At 35.1% G+C, this 17,991-nt stretch overlaps 1 protein-coding gene across 1 annotated transcript in view; it reads left to right on the plus strand.

Moving 5' to 3' along the window:
* The window catches only part of LOC124355484, a 109,682-nt gene that overhangs the window by 47,237 nt on the left and 44,454 nt on the right, over nucleotides 1–17,991 (plus strand). Inside the window, exons 15-27 of the mRNA XM_046806638.1 lie at nucleotides 1,282–1,424; nucleotides 2,390–2,557; nucleotides 5,268–5,460; nucleotides 6,238–6,454; nucleotides 8,559–8,714; nucleotides 9,026–9,203; nucleotides 9,845–10,013; nucleotides 10,629–10,910; nucleotides 10,996–11,100; nucleotides 12,044–12,204; nucleotides 15,798–15,936; nucleotides 16,029–16,134; nucleotides 17,084–17,213. Of these exons, the coding sequence (XP_046662594.1) occupies nucleotides 1,282–1,424; nucleotides 2,390–2,557; nucleotides 5,268–5,460; nucleotides 6,238–6,454; nucleotides 8,559–8,714; nucleotides 9,026–9,203; nucleotides 9,845–10,013; nucleotides 10,629–10,910; nucleotides 10,996–11,100; nucleotides 12,044–12,204; nucleotides 15,798–15,936; nucleotides 16,029–16,134; nucleotides 17,084–17,213 (2,147 nt within the window). The remainder of the gene's footprint in view (nucleotides 1–1,281; nucleotides 1,425–2,389; nucleotides 2,558–5,267; nucleotides 5,461–6,237; nucleotides 6,455–8,558; nucleotides 8,715–9,025; nucleotides 9,204–9,844; nucleotides 10,014–10,628; nucleotides 10,911–10,995; nucleotides 11,101–12,043; nucleotides 12,205–15,797; nucleotides 15,937–16,028; nucleotides 16,135–17,083; nucleotides 17,214–17,991) is intronic.

Genomic DNA, 17,991 nt, shown 5'->3' on the forward strand with positions numbered 1-17,991 from the left:
ATAAAATCAATAGTTCTTCCTTGAACTAAGAAGAACATGTATGTTTAAGTTGCAAGTCTCAAGGATTCTTCTATCAACAGTTATCTAAAATCAATAGAGTTCTTCCTTGAACTAAGAAGAACATGTATGTTTAAGTTGCAAGTCTCAAGGATTCTTCTATCTAAAATCAATAGAGTTCTTCCTTGAACTAAGAAGAACATGTATGTTTAAGTTGCAAGTCTCAAGGATTCTTCTATCAACAGTTATCTAAAATCAATAGAGTTCTTCCTTGAACTAAGAAGAACATGTATGTTTAAGTTGCAAGTCTCAAGAATTCTTCTATCAACAGTTATCTAAAATCAATAGAGTTCTTCCTTGAACTAAGAAGAACATGTATGTTTAAGTTGCAAGTCTCAAGAATCCTTCTATCAACAGTTATCTAAAATCAATAGAGTTCTTCCTTGAACTAAGAAGAACATGTATGTTTAAGTTGCAAGTCTCAAGAATTCTTCTATCAACAGTTATCTAAAATCAATAGAGTTCTTCCTTGAACTAAGAAGAACATGTATGTTTAAGTTGCAAGTCTCAAGAATTCTTCTATCAACAGTTATCTAAAATCAATAGAGCACTTCCTTGAACTAAGAAGAACATGTATGTTTAAGTTGCAAGTCTCAAGGATTCTTCTATCTAAAATCAATAGAGTTCTTCCTTGAACTAAGAAGAACATGTATGTTTAAGTTGCAAGTCTCAAGAATTCTTCTATCAACAGTTATCTAAAATCAATAGAGTTCTTCCTTGAACTAAGAAGAACATGTATGTTTAAGTTGCAAGTCTCAAGAATTCTTCTATCAACAGTTATCTAAAATCAATAGAGTTCTTCCTTGAACTAAGAAGAACATGTATGTTTAAGTTGCAAGTCTCAAGAATTCTTCTATCAACAGTTATCTAAAATCAATAGAGTTCTTCCTTGAACTAAGAAGAACATGTATGTTTAAGTTGCAAGTCTCAAGGATTCTTCTATCAACAGTTATCTTACAGACAGGTAAGAAGGACCTTTCTAGGTAATGAGTAATCTAGAAGATTATTGACAATTGTAAATTCTCCTAAAAATATGATGGAATTGACTATGATGGCAATCAAAAATATTTTTATATTGATCTTGACATTAAAATCCACTAAATAAATGCTTAAAATAAACAGGATATGTGTTGAGATGTGTTTGCATGACAAGACATGAATATCGTTTATATAAAATGATGAGCTTGTCAAATGCTGTAAAGTGGTTGTGCTGCTGTGTTGTAGTAAGCGAGGACTGCCCAGTGCTCGAGTGGTGTCACTCGCTGTGCACAGCAGTGTGGATGTGCCTCACTCTCATCTGGTGTCCATGTTCCCTGTCTGGGCACAGTTCATCGCCAACGACGTCTCTCTCACGCCGCAGATGACAGGTGATGTTCATTAGTTTTTATAAACTCGGTTCCTGATCGTCTATGATTCAATCGATCTTTGGCGGCTCAATTAATTTAAAAAGAAAGAAGAAGAAAGAAATTTATTTCTTCAACAAAGTAATACATCTGATTTTTTTCTTGTTTGACAGTCAAACAAAAAATTAAACCTCTGGAAAATATTCTTTTTCAAATTTGAACACAGTACAAAACCAAAGATGTTGAAAACAAAATAAAATATAACAAAGCCTTCTTTGTGCTCAGTCTGACCTTAAGACAAAACAAACATAATAATATTTAAAATATAACATATTATACTGTAACAAAATATAAACAATAATAGCATTCATACTAATAACATAAACTTTAATTGTCTTTAAGAAGAATAAAGGGCCTCAAAGCAAACCTTGTAATGAGGTCCCACCTCGAATTTTAAATGAGTATTTTATCAGTTTTATTATTGTACTTTCTTGAGGGACTCCCTATTCTTATTCTTAAGCTCTAAATAGAACTATTTTTAAAAATTACAAAAACAAAATATAATGATCAAAGTTGTGCTACAGTAATAAAAGAAAAGAAAAATACATAGGCTAAAAACATACATACATACTCTCAGACAACACACATACATACATCTGCATTTTTATACTTAAGGGAAATATTTTATACTTATACTGTACATTTCCAGGACAAAAAAGCAATGTTAATACATGCATACATAATAAAACAAACATTTTAAACAAATAACATAATTAATTTAAAGAAATAAAATGTTAGAACATCGTAAATGTATAAAGTTCTGATTTTTGTGAGACCCAAACCCATTGCCATCACCATTATCATATCAAACAACCAGATACTAAATTTACAAAAATGTATGCTATAATTAATACATTTTTTCATAAAAATGAAATATACTGAAGACGATGTGAAAATCTAGTGTATTAAGTGAAACTTATCTTGTGAAGGTTTTAATGGAGAGCGGTTAAAATGCTGTGGGATCGACTTCAACGACTTCCATCCCGAGTGTTTCCCCATCCGACTGCCCGACTCTGACCCCGTGTTTGGGCCGACAAGACAACGCTGCCAGGAGTACACCAGATCTGCCTCGGCCCCTCGCACCGGCTGTACACTCGGTGAGTTTGCTACATTCACAACGAACATTTCACAGTTTCACATCCAAACTGTATATGACTATTCATAAAGTATGTTTTCCGATTAATTTCAATGGTGGACATGTATTTGATCGAGGTATTAGGTTTTTAATATGCCATGTTCAAAATTCAAGGCAGAAGGATGAAGATATTTTTCAGATAATTGATGGTTTTTTAGATACAGTGTTAAAAACCTTCAATGTTGGAGAGTTAAAATTATAAAAGGTGTATTTGTTCTCTTATTAATTTATTTAAAATATTATAATAAAGGATTGTTGGAAATGGCAATGTAGCATGCCTTATCAAGAATTTGTAGGAACCTAGAAAAACTGTGCTTATAGTACGTTCATATAAACATAAAGATATGAATGTAAATGTAAAATACTTAAAACTGCCTAACAAGGCTAATGTAAAGAAATAGAATAGAAGAAAATTGGAGAGTTCAGAAAGTAAGAATGGTTTCTTGAGTTAAATGGTTCTATACTTATTAAACAATCTGAAAAAATGTTTTTTTTTTAAGTTAAAGTAACAAACTTTTTAATTTGTCAGTTCCTCATATAAATTCGTAGAATGATATCTTTTCTTTTACATTCATCATCATCATCATCAGACGTTTCCGTTATCACGGGTCGTCGTACACAGCCTCCTCCACTTTTGTCTGTCATTCCAGGTCTCCTCTTCCTCCAACTGCATTTTCTGTAGTCCCCTTCTCTCTATGTCTCTCCACACTTGGTCCTCCCATCTTCCTCTCGGTCTTCCTCTTGGTCTTCTTCCTCTTTCCTCCTTCTCCAGTGCTATTCTAGGCATTCTATTATCTCCCATCCTCTTCACATTCCCCATCCACTGTATTCTTCTTCTTTCCATTGTCTCTTGCAGTGAAACTACCTTCAATCTTTCTCTGGTTATTTCATTCCTTATTTTATCTCTTCTTGTAGTCTTCTCTATCCCTCTTAAAAATCTCATTTCTGCAGCTTGCAATCTGCTTAAATCATTTTTAGTCCACGTCCACGTCTCTGCTCCATATAATAAAATTGGTTGGAAATAAGATTTATACATCAATACTTTTGATTCTTTCCCAATGTTCCAACTCCACACAATCTTCTTCACCATATTGAAAAACTTTCCACTTTTCCATATTCTGTTTCCTACCTCTTCTCTTATTGTGCCCCTATCTGTTATGATACTTCCTAAATAACAGAAATTCTTCACCTTTTCAAGTCTTTTTCCTTCAACTAACACGTCTTTGTTATTTCCTTCCCTTCTCTCTACCTTCATTACTTTACATTTTTGTATATTCATCTCTAATCCATATTTCTTCGCCACTTTTGCCCATTTGTTCAACTCTCGTTCTAACTCTTCTTCCCTATTTTCCCATATCATTATGTCATCTGCATATGCTATCGTCTTAAGTTCTTCTGCTCCTCTGTTTCCTTGTACTTCTAGAATAATTTCATCCATTATAATATTGAAAAGGAAAGGTGACAATATGCTTCCCTGCCTTACTCCTCTCTCTGTTTTAAAAGTTTCTGTATATTTTTCTTCAATTCTCACCCTGTTTTTACATATGCCGTACAGGTTCTTTATTCTTACTACTATTCCCTCACGCAATCCTCTCTTTCTCATACTCTCCCATATCCTTTCTCTCAGTACCTTATCATATGCCTTCTGTAGGTCTATAAAAGCTACCATTGTATCTTTTCCGTATTCCCACCTCTTTTCTAACACTTGTCTCATCACAAAAATAGCATCCATCGTTGACCTACCTTTCCTAAAACCACATTGCTCCTCTCTTCCTGTTTCTTCCAGTACTGGTCTAATTTTCCGCAACAGTATTTTTTCATAAATTTTTTGTGTATGGCACAACAAAGTTATTCCCCTATAATTCTCGCATTTTTGCTTATTGCCTTTCTAAAAAATCGGCACTATTATTCCCATTTTCCAGTCTTCTGGTATCTTCTTTTCCTTCCAAATCACTCTCATCACTCTGTACAACCATTGCATTCCTAATGGTCCCGTCGCCTTTATCATCTCAGCCGTCAGCTCGTCTATTCCCGCAGATTTCCCCTCTTTCATCTCTTTAACCGCTTTCTCCAATTCGCACATACTAAAATCCTCTTCATCTTCTGTCTCCTCTGTCATATCTCTTCTTTCCTCTTCATTTTCTGTTCCTTCCAGTAGTTCCTTAAAATACTCTTTCCATGTCTTCAAAACCTCTTTCTCCTCCCATTTGATTTCCCCTGAAACATCCACCACCTTAGTCAACATTTCTTTAGGTTTCGTCTTGTTCCTTTTACATTAAGAATACAAAATACATTTTACTGTAAATGAGTTTTCTACCACAAGTGTGAAACTGTCCTTTGTAATACACAGTTTATAAGAGCCAAAGCCTTATAGTGGACTTACAGATCTTGGGATATTATTTTGAGCAGTTATGTACATAAAACATATTTAGCTTTTTCATATAAATCAATTTGTAACACACATGTTTCTTAGTATTCAATTAAAATTGAGAAATCTTATATTTAATATACGTTAGTGTTATAAAAATCTGTTTTCAGCCATTCTGCTTAATTCTTTAAACCTTATTTTTCAATTCAACCAACCTATCAAATTTTAATATTTTGTTGTTGTTTAATATTATTTTAGCTTCTTGCCAATTTTATATCATGTTATTTTTTATTATTGTTGGCAGGCCCAAGAGAGCAGATGAACGATGCAACGTCTTTCTTGGACGCTTCGGTGATCTACGGCAACTCACAGCAGGAGTCCGATGCTCTTCGTACTTTCAAAGGTGGAGAGCTGAGAGTTCAGACTAGTGCCAACTATGGACCTCTCATGCCACCTGGGGACAACAAGTCCAACTGCAGATACAGCCTCTCGCACAAGTAATCAATGCTCTGTTTGAGTGGATCAATAATATAATAAATGGCAGGGTAACTTGGAGAGCTGAGAGTTCAGACTAGTGCTAACTATGGACCTCTCATGCCACCTGGGGACAACAAGTCCAACTGCAGATACAGCCTCTCGCACAAGTAATCAATGCTCTGTTTGAGTGGATCAATAATATAATAAATGGCAGGGTAACTTGGAGAGCTGAGAGTTCAGACTAGTGCTAACTATGGACCTCTCATGCCATCTGGGGGGCAACAAGTCCAACTGCAGATACAGCCTCTCGCACAAGTAATCAATGCTCTGTTTGAGTGGATCAATAATATAATAAATGGCAGGGTAACTTGGAGAGCTGAGAGTTCAGACTAGTGCTAACTATGGACCTCTCATGCCATCTGGGGGCAACAAGTCCAACTGCAGATACAGCCTCTCGCACAAGTAATCAATGCTCTGTTTGAGTGGAGAATGTTTATAAGTAATAAATAAATTTGAACATTTAATATATGGTGGAAAAAACCATGGTTTTAGTATTATAAGTAAAAGGGCAGACATTGCATTGTACCACTACAGATTAATATCAATTGCACTACCCCAAAAAGCCAACATTTATTGGTTTATAATTATTATTAATTATATTACAAATTCCAAAAGATTATTATATCAGATTTTTATGAGTAAGAGTTCAAGAAAAAAAACTTGAGAACAGAAGAATGTGTGGTCAATAAGGCTTTATATTTCTTAGAAGAATGCTTATGGTGTTATATATTTTACAGATGTTTCAAGTCGGGTGATGTCCGAGCCAACGAATATGTCGGCCTGACAGCACTGCACACTTTGTGGGTTCGGGAACACAACCGAGTGGCAAGGGAGTTGAGAGCTCTGAATCCTCACTGGCTGGACGAGATACTCTTCCAGGAGACCAGGCGCATTGTTATTGGCCTGCTGCAGCACATCACATTTGCAGAGTTCCTGCCTCTGGTCCTGGGCAAGGCAAGTTAACTGCCGCTTAGTATCAAGTTTTTTATATTAACAATGATCGATTTCTACACTTCAGGCTGCTTTTGTGGAAAACTGGGCTGCACTATGGAATGTAGTTAAATATTTACTATCAGAGCCATTTATCTTCAGTTTGATGTAAATATTGAAATAAATTATATCTGCTCCACCTTGGTCAGATATGTCTTCTATTGTTACTATCGTTTATCAGCTCCAACCCTCTTTCCTACCAATGGTGTGTTCCAGATTCTAAAATCTCTTAGTTTTTATGGGATCATCTTCCATTCAGATAAAATTCTTCAACCACTCCATCATTTTCTTGATTGTTCTTGAATATTACTCTAGTCGGCTTTGGATAATGTTTACACTGATTAGTCCACATTGCTCACTTTCACATAAAAGCAATCTGAAGATGTTGAAAACGGTGAAATTGATCACTGTTAAAACTGTTTTATAATCAAAGGAATCTATCCTCTTTTGACAATGTGATAAAATTTAAAGACATAAGGTAAAAAGCACAAATCAATATAGGGCAATAAACTTGCCAAAGCCAAACTTTACAATAGAACAAATTGTATGTCACACCATGAGCAATCCGGACAGTTACTAACCTTACTTTACTGTTACTAAGATTGCTCTATGGAAGTGATCCCTCTGCAATTATTAGATGATACAAATTTTTTTCTTGGAATATGTTTTAATTAAATTTCAAGTGTATCAAGCCAATAATAAAAACACTTAGGGCTGTTAGAAAGTTAACAAGCTTTTTATAAGAGCAAAAAACATTTAGGTTATCATTACCCAAACCACAAATTCAGCCTTAAGAAACCCTCATGGGTGCAATTGATTGTTATCCAAACATATCTGGGATAGCAGGGCAAACTTTAGGACAGTTGTAATGATATTCAATAAAATATATTTAATTACATTGGAATGCCTCTCTTGATCTTGTCTATTACCTAAAATAATGCTTAATATTTTGTTGTACACTTAGGAAGCGATATACAGCTTCTCTGTAATCATTTTATACATCACATTGAATTTACTAGATGCTTCTACGTATTATTACTTAATCTCTCTTGCTATAATTGCTTGCTTTCCCTTCCTGTCCCAATTGTTATTTCTTTTATAGCAAGTAATATGGTATAATACCTATATCAATTGAAAATTTCTTAACTAATATTTCTTTAAAATGACATCATGTGAAACCATCTGTACATAAGACTGACTGACTCATAAAAAAAATCTCCAGAATCATGGAACAGATTTACCTAGAACTTTCTACACATGTTCATCTTACTTGTTATGTGCTTACTAAGAAATTGTTTGAAATATTTCATAGCCTAACCATATAAATACTTTAAATGATTATTTTTATCACATTCAGAATTTTTTAAACATTAAAATTACCATTAGGTAAATTACCAATTGTGGGAAATCATAGAAAACCATATCACTCAAATTGGCAACTGAAATCTGCTATGTTACAGCGTTCTAAGTTTGAACTTAAAAGTTGCTCTCTCTTCAAGAACCTACTCTGCCATTACCACAGGATTGTGGGATTCTTCGCGCACTTGACAAGAGACTGACATATAAAAATGCACAGCAATAAGGAACTTGCGACCCATCAGGGTCTTTGTCCAGTATCGTGACTGGTGATTGCAGCTGAAGCTGGTTATTGCTTTCAGAGTACCTCCGATGTATGTGAGAGGAAAAGGGTCAGATGACCCGCTCACGGTTGGGTGTTACGACGTTATTTCGTTTCTTCAGACACGATGGGCAACGGATTTCAGTTGCCACTGTGTTAGAGAGTTCTCAGTTTGAGCTTGAGAGCTTGTTGTCACTCTGAGAACCTGCCTAGCCAATGTAAGAGAATAAACTCAACTAAACAAAGTGTTCCTGGCTAAGAAGATCTGATAGATGTATAACTAACGTCTATCTCTTTACGAAGTACAAGTGTAAGTTGTGTTTAGAACATAAGTTAAAAGCAGTCCAACAGTTTAAATATTTTGTTAACTTATGTAAATTATATGATAAGTATGTCAGATGTTTCAAATACAAGTATGTAAAGTGCCAAACAATTATGTTCATGTTTCAGGATACAATGAACAACTTTGGCATGCAATTAGAGCAAGAGGACTATTTTAAGGGCTATAACATGAATATTAATCCTGGTTTGGCCAATGCAGTTGGGGCAGCTGCATTATATTTCTACATATCTCTTATGCCCAGAAAGTTGGAAGTGTTTGACAAGGTAATGTTTCTGCTCAATTAACTTTTTATCATAAGGATTCTTTAATCGTGTTCACTACTAACACAAAAGGTATACAGGAACAGATTGTTAGCTGAATGAATGAAAAATATGTTAGTTTTGTTGAAAAAAAGATATCTTGTTCTTTTCACCATTGTAATTTTCAAAAATATATGATAAGGCCACTGACATTTTGCTAGACCATTTTTATGTAAATATGTATAAAGAACTGGAATTAGAACATTTTTAGGGTGGCAATATGTGGATTATTCTTTATAAAAATAAGAATTTGAAAGTTAATTTATGAATTTCAGACTGGAAAGCGGATAGGTGATGAGTCCATCGGCAAGACTTTCTATGCTCCGTTTGACCTGTACAAAGCAGGAGGTTTTGACTCAGCACTTCGTAGTTTGCTGCAGAGCTCCGCTCAGAGTCATGATCCTCACATCAACTCCGTCTATACCAACCAGATGTTCCAAGTAACTAATGGTGGTCAGTTACAGATTCATGCTTTTACAAATGTTTGCTAATTTTGTCTATACATGTTCAGACAGGTTCAACTGTTTGGTGACTCAGAGTCAGATTGTCCATTGGCATCAGCATGCATCTGAATATCTTTTTTGGAGAGATCCATAATTATTTCTTTGGAATGGCTATGAATTTGAACCATAATTCACTGAATCATTCATTTTGTTAACACTGGCTCCATATAGACACCTGGCTGTTTCAAATAGTCGGTTATTAAATTCTTTATTAAACTGAAAAAATGTTTAATCACATTTATGATTTGATTTTTTTGAATGCTCAGTTATTATTTAATACTAAAGTGAGCTGACTGGAAAAGAGTTACAACTTGAAATTAACTACTGAAAAGATATTAGCAGTAAGTAACCGTTCTTTGTTACTATTAATATTTGCTTATGTGCACTAGCCAGCCCTTCCCACTCACTAGCCAGAATCATCTAATGATAACTGTAAGCGTAATGATACACTTGCAAGTCATTGGGATAGTAATCATCCTTAAATAATGATACTATAAAGTGCATTATATGTGCGTGCATGTTTTGTAAACTTTCCAAAGATCAGTTTGAACTATCTAAACTCATGTGCTAAATAACTATTTATGTATACAGGTAACGGTCTGGACTTGGCAGCTCAAGTGATCCAACAAGGCAGAGACCACGGTCTGCCCTCATACACCATATGGAGAGAGTTCTGTGGATTTGGCTCCACCACCACCTTCTCGGACCTGCAAGTCCACATGGAACCTTCCACTGTGGCCGCCCTTCAGTCCGTCTATCAGTAAGATAAGGTTTTCTTCTCCTTTCTGAACTCCTAGTGATCATCTACTTTAGAATCACAGCAAACACTTTTGTAGATTTATATTTAGTTAAAAATGTATTCTTAGCTAATGGATAATTATTTGCATTTTAAGTATTTCAAATCCAAAATGAACCATTTATTAAAAGTAAAACATGTTAATTTATTGATTGATTTCTAAGCTGTATGAATTCTTATATCTTGTAATCAGCGTCACTTTTAGTATTGCAGTCAACCCCATACCTCTCAAAATAAATCCATGAATACTTATTCCTGTTAAAAGAAATTGATTTGTGATTAAGATATTCAAATATACATAATTGGTGCCGCGTAACACGTGACACTAATCCTACATTGGTATTTGTAGAACATCTTCTTTTTGAGTATTTTCCTATTAAGTATTTTATTATAAATAATTTTTGCTCATAAAATGCAATTTTTATTTTAAGAGTGTCAAAAACAGACTTCCTGTCAAGAGTCGTTTGATAACAGATTGGACCAGAATAAAATTTTTCTCAAATTTAACAGAATAAATTCAACTTCGCTCTTGCCTTATTACTTCCATAAACATAAATTGTGATGATATGCACGCTGCAGGAATGTCAGTGACATCGACCTGCTGCCTGGGGCACTGTCAGAGAGGCCACTGAACGGGTCAACTGTGGGTCCAACACTACACTGTCTGCTGGCCAGGCAGTTCAGTCTGCTGAGGGCGGGAGACCGCCACTGGTACGAAAGTGATGTACCGCCCTCGTCCTTCACGCGGGAGCAGCTCAAGGCGGTGCGAGGTGGTGCTACTCTTGCGCGGATCATATGTGACAACACCGACGACATGGCAGTTGTTCAGCCTCGTGCCTTCCTCACTGTAGATCCTTACCTGTGAGTACTCTGATAGCACTAGAGATCATATGTGACAATACCGACGACATGGCAGTTGTTCAGCCTCATGCCTTCCTCACTGTAGATCCTTACCTGTGAGTACTCTGATAGCACTAGAGATCATATGTGACAACACCGACGACATGGCAGTTGTTCAGCCTCGTGCCTTCCTCACTGTAGATCCTTACCTGTGAGTACTCTGATAGCACTAGAGATCATATGTGACAACACCGACGACATGGCAGTTGTTCAGCCTCGTGCCTTCCTCACTGTAGATCTTTACCTGTGAGTACTCTGATAGCACTAGAGATCATATGTGACAATACCGACGACATGGCAATTGTTCAGCCTCGTGCCTTCCTCACTGTAGATCCTTACCTGTGAGTACTCTGATAGCACTAGAGATCATATGTGACAACACCGACGACATGACAGTTGTTCAGCCTCGTGCCTTCCTCACTGTAGATCCTTACCTGTGAGTACTCTGATAGCACTAGAGATCATATGTGACAACACCGACGACATGGCAGTTGTTCAGCCTCGTGCCTTCCTCACTGTAGATCTTTACTCTGATAGCACTAGAGATAGCATCACTGAGCCAAGTGCTTGCAGAGATTATAAGAATGGACGATCATTATTGTCCAGAGAGGTTTTAAAACATTAAATGTTATTTCCAGGTAACTGAAGAGAATTTTTATTTATATGAAATACAAATGTAAATGTTAGTAGTCTAATACAATTTTAATTATGAAAATATTTATAACATTACGAAAAACATTTTAAAACCAATTATCCATTGGAAAGGATAAGCATAATTATATTCAGTTAAAGTATTATAATAAAAACATTTTGTCAAACACAAAATACACTAACCTGTTTCAATGAATATCTGGAAAACAAGTGGACTGTAATAAAACTAATAAAACATCTAAAGAATATGAGGATATAAAACATTAAAAGCAATTTAAAAGTTCGTAAACTAAATAGAAAACATTCAAACATGTGTATGTATTTAAATCTTGGTAAACTTTCTATAGTTGCAAATCCATATAAACTTAATGGTTTTCTTAGTTGACCTATGTTTACATTAAAGTTTACAATTTTGTACTCAAATCACTCATTACAATGTTTAGGAACAACCAGATGAGCTGCAGGTCTGGAGGTATTCGACGCTTGGATCTGAGGCCTTGGAAAGAAGTTCAACCACTGATCCACATTTCACCCAAACTGCTGACCGATGTCGTGGCGAGGTCCAAGCGAGAGCTGGACCAACAGTGGCAGCTTTACAGAGAGAGTGAGTTTGTGTATCGATCTGGATGAGAGACTGGATAAAGTTAGTAAAATATAGGATTTTAGAGGCTATCACTTTGTTTCATTAGTTTCATTAATAAAAGGAAAGAAGCCTCTGTTCAATGTCATTGCTCAGGATACATGCAGATATAAAAATAAATGTCACTCTGATCTGAGCAACCACCCCGATCCATATATCAATAACTTTGACACATCTCCTTGAGAGGGACATTGTCCAATCTGAATCTTACCAAACAATAACAGAATCCTTCAGGTCAGTACATCACCCCGGGACTTAACATATTTTTGTTTCCTTTTTCCAGATTATCTCAGCTGGACAAATTTAATTCAACTATGGATGTAACCGTAATGAACTTGTTAATGTCCAACTAAATGTTCCACTTTCGGAACAGAATCAACAAAAAAAGAAAAGATAAAAACATATTTTGGAACAAAATATTAGTGTATCGCAGTACAGGGACCTAGATCATCACACAATAAAAGTCCAAAAAATACTCTTCATATAATCTTCTCAACCTGCATCAAAATACACAAGACATTTTGAAATAAAATTGACTAGTTGAAAAAGTTAAGCCAAACATATTGATTCTGACAGAGCATAGTCTTTAACAAGACTAAACAGAAAACACCATTGTAATCTACAGAGCAGAACATAGAAAGGGTGGGGTTGCTATCTATGTTGACAAAAACCTTGAGAGACACAAAGAACTTAATGTTGTCCAGTTCTGCAGAGAGTTTACACTTGAGGCTGCTCTGATCAAAGTCATGCTTAAAAAGTTATCCACATTCTAGGTGGATACAGATACCCCAATGAAGATTTTGACTCAGTGCTAGACATACTATCCAATCAACATAATCAATGGCAAACAGCAGAAAACTATCCTCTGGTCATAATGGGGGATATAAATGTTGACATTTTAAATCCTAACAGAAGAAGTATTTTTATAATGAGACGCTGGCCTCTCATAACAGCAAGAGGTTAAACTCCCAACGACTATAATTGCCCCAACTACAAAATCCTCTAACGACTGGATTAGCTTTAATATGGATATTGAGAAGCTAGACACAGAGGTTATCCATGCTGATATCTCAGACCACACTGCTCAAAGCTGTGAGGTCAACTTTGCTTTAATACAGAGTAATCCACTCAGAATAAGTCGCGTCTCAGAAGAAAAAATCTTCAAGCTGAAATGCATACTTGGTGAAGAGAACTGGTCAAACATTGTACAAACTGAAGATGCTGATGAAGCTTTACTTGCTGAAAGACTAAGCAATACTCTAAGATTTGCCATGGATGCAGCGTACCCACAGAGAAAATGTTAAACATGCCAAAAACTAAAAACCAAATACTTTGCTGACCATAAAGCCGATAAATTAAAAGACAAATACATGACAGCTCTTTATAAATATGAAGTCTATTGATGACAAGGGAGAATCAATAAAATGTAAAAAAAGCTATAACCCATGTCTAAAACTCCTCAGAAAACAAGCAACTTCAGACCATTTTGCCCATGCTGACAATAAATGGCTATGTGGGAAGTCATAAACACAACATAATCTAAGAAAGAAAAATCGGTGAACAAAATAAAGCTAGAAGTTAATGGGGAAATAATTGACAGCTCTGTAAAAGTAGCAGACCATCTAAACTCCCATTTTCTACACATAGCCAAAAAAACATTAGAAAAAAACATTGGGATACTAAGGACTATTTCACGACCTGTACAGCCAGCACTTCAACAGCTCATACAATTTCGAGAAACAAACGAAAATGAAGTCAGAACAATCAACATCCTCAAATCAAAACACTTATCTGGTTTATATGAGATTTCTTCAAAAATCCTCAAATTCCGCTCTGAAGAACTTGCACTGCCCCTCGTTGGCATATTAAATAAGTCATTTAGAGATGTTAAATTTCCTTCAGCCCTATAACTAACAGAACTGTATTCGAAATATAAAAATGGAAGCTACTTAGATCCCAGTAATTATAGACCTATCTCTCTTGTATCCAATTTCCCAAAACCGTATGAAAGGATCATTCTCAGAAGACTACTGGACCACTGCAAAGAGCATAATTTACTGATAAACTATCAACATGGTTTTACTATAGGTAAGTCTATCACCACTGCAGTAATCAAAATGGTAAAATCTCTTATAGATTGTATTGAAAAAGGTAGTTTAACAACTGGAATATTCCTAGACTTTAGTAAAGCTTTTTTTCAGCCATGATCTCAGCTTCCGGAAACTGGAAAACTTGGGAATAGCAGTATCAGCAAAGCATTGGTTACAAAGTTACCTAGAAAGACAAAAACAACAGTTTGAACTGACAAATGGAAGGTGGAATATCTAATAATGTAAAATCCACTCTCCTACCAGCAAGCCAAGGCGTTCCGCAAGGAACCGTTCTTGGACCGTACTCTTCATCATCTTTACTAATGACTTTCCAAAATACATTGGCGATGCATGCTTAACCTTGATGTACTCTGACGACACAATCCTGGTATTTAGTAGAAACTCAACTGAAAATCCTGGACTTCTCATGTAGACATACTGTGTACAAAGTTGAGTTCCAGCCTCATTGCAATCAAAAAACATCAAAGCTTATAGAACACAAAAACGTCAGACACTACTGACAAAACAACTACAAGAGCTGCTTAGTTTGCTTTAGTAGAGGCTCACATGAGTTACAGTTTAGTAACATTAGCTACACCTTAGCTGGTCAGATTCAAAGGGTACTAAAAAAAAAAAAATTCACAGTCAGAACACTTGCAGGATTAAAACCCTTTAAAACTCATAAGATCCTCATTATACATTCAATAATGTGTAATGCATGCAGTAAGAGAGAGCCTATCCAAGCAATGTGAAGTTCATCAGTAGAACCTCAGAGAAACTACTTTGTATGACCTTCAGCACATCAATTGTCACAGTTTGAAAAGAAACTCATATACATAGGGAGGAAGCTTCACAACCAACGAAAGAAGGAACTCAAACCGGCACTACACAAATGGCTTGCTTGACCACCCCTTTTGCTCTATAAAAGAATTTTTTCAAAGAGCATTTGACATTTGAATTTTGAAATGTAACCTTTTGTATCATTACAAAACATGTATTTTGTGAAACACACTATTGTATTACTTACTATGACACTGATACTAAATATGTTAATAAAGAATGTTTGTTCTTTGTTTGTCTAACTTTGAACTAGCCATATAAATTAATTAAATAAATTCAATATAAAAATTTTCTTTTTGTATTCATGAAAATACTCAATTAGATTTTGATAAAAAAATATGACTAATATTTTATAAAGCTATGTCTATTGACATGCTCAGATACAAATTGATCAGATTTATTGACATTATTTAATATTTTCTCACTTTTATAAATTCTGCTCAAGTACTTTGCATAAAATTGTGAAGAAATCACTTGATCAGGATTGATTTACTGATATCATAATAATTCAGAGTCTAAAAGATTTTGATAAGTTTTAAACATTTCTGAATAGGCCTATTCAAAATTTTCTTGTGGAGGCTTGCAATCAGATAAAAACCAGATATTCAGAATTATTGGATTTTTCAGGCCAAAATGCGGATCCTCAATCGCCAATCGGTACAGCATTTGGGTTCAGTCGTCCAAAACGGCAAGCGGCAATGATCTCTAATGCATCATTCCTGTTGGAATACACATCGGCAAATATGATTAGAAGTTTTCTTCAAGGGTGAGTACATGTGAAATTTAGCTTACTGATTGTTGCTGATGATTTGATTGTATGAAAACCTCAAATACCCAACTGGTCCCATATTCTTGCAGGAAACTACAAGATGTGGAGTCTGGAAATGTGAGGGAGCTGGTGACCATGCTTCCCTCTATAGATATCTCCACCATAGGACTAATGCCAGAGCTCGAGTGTGATGAGGTGAGGCACAAATATATTAAACATTAATAACTTTAGAAATCTCTATGAATCTTAGTTGATTAAGATTTATTTTCAATTTGGATTAAATCCAATTATTCTAATTTGATTTTAATAGTTTTCATTCACTTCTGGATTTAAAACTCTTGCACTTTTACTATTTACAAGTTGTTTAATATTTTTATTCTTAGTTGAATTTTTCTCTACAAATAGATTATTAATTTAACCTAGAACAGGCAGTTTAAAATCATGTAACGACAGATTTTTTTGTTGATTGGTGGCCACTTCTACTCTATATTTTCTCATTCTAACAAGTGTTGTTAATAATTATATCCTGCTCACATACCTTTTGTTCAATAAACCTATTGAAAATATGTATTTTTCTAGTATTAGCAAGAAAAAAGATTGATATAATTTTAGTTATAATTTATACAAAATCTATCTAAAATTGAACTGAGTTGGAACAAGAGCAAATGTTAAAGTATTTGTTGGTTTCTCTAAAAATTTCCCATTTATAATTGAAACCATCTAATTGAGATAGCTACATAAAACTGTAAATAAGTTGATCCTTTCAATATGTTCAGAATCCATAAACTGTTTGGTTCTGAGCGCCAGGAGGAGAAAGTAAACAGATTTAAAAGATTGAAGACCAAACAATTGTAAACAGGACAGTTGGATGTGAAAGGTGTCATGAATTAAAAAACTGGTTAGTGAATTTTTCTAAGTTTAGTCGGTGCTCTGTCAGTTATTTATCTTTGGTTTACTAACCTATACCAATCCCATATTACTTATCTTGTACATCTCTCTGAAGTGTTGACGATGACCATAGTTTACCAGCTAGGGGTTTAAATGTCTATCTAATGACTGGCTATAAATAGTTGTTTGTAGTGATTATCACAGTATGTATAATGTGTTGAGATGCTAGAAGAAGGTTATCTGTGTTTTGCGACAGGTGGCGCTGCCTTGTGATCACACTAGGAAGTATCGCACCATTACAGGATGGTGTAACAACTTGCAGAACCCTCATTTTGGCAAGAGCTTCCAGCCTTTCATCCGCCTGCTACCTCCTGTATATGAGGACGGTGAGTACATGTCATATTCAGTATAAGGGGCATTGGCTGCACGACTATTTGTCAGTGCGGTATTTGAACTGATCCCATGTCGGTGCAAGAATTCCTCAAATAGATAAATGTTTCTTTATAACATTATAAAACAAACAATATACAAAATATATTTTACTCAGAACAACATTAGCTAAAATCTTCTCTTCAACATAATCTCCATTGCTATTGGGATGTGTTTTTACACAAAATTGAGTTCCTAAATAACAATAGTTTTCTTCAGCTACTTCCAATGATGTAGTGAAATTCTTAATGTTTTAGTTACCATAATTAAAATTACTGTTGTTTAATTATTTTCTTTTGGATTGTTTATAATGAATATAGAATTTAAACACTCCAATCTTTATTAGGAAATATTAATTTGTACTAGCCCTTTGTTCTGAATTAAAAAATTTGAACTCTTAGAATATTGTTATTATTTAATAACTTTTAACCAGACTCAATAAAATATGCATAACTTTTTGGTCTTGTTTGATTTATTAAGAATTCATTGTCATGATTCGGTTTTTTTAAAGCAACCGTGCCACTGACACAAGCAATCTGTATACTCGCTACTCTCTCATGTTCATGCAGCTCGCTCAAATAACTGACCACGATCTCTCCTGTCTCAGGTCTGGGGAAGCCTAGAGGAATGTCAGTGACAGGCAAGCCATTGCCTAGCCCTCGCATGGTGTCTCGCAACATCCACACTGACACAAGCAATCTGTATACTCGCTACTCTCTCATGGTCATGCAGCTC

This window comes from Homalodisca vitripennis, chromosome 1 (assembly GCF_021130785.1).
Source record: "Homalodisca vitripennis isolate AUS2020 chromosome 1, UT_GWSS_2.1, whole genome shotgun sequence".
Lineage (NCBI taxonomy): Eukaryota > Metazoa > Arthropoda > Insecta > Hemiptera > Cicadellidae > Homalodisca > Homalodisca vitripennis.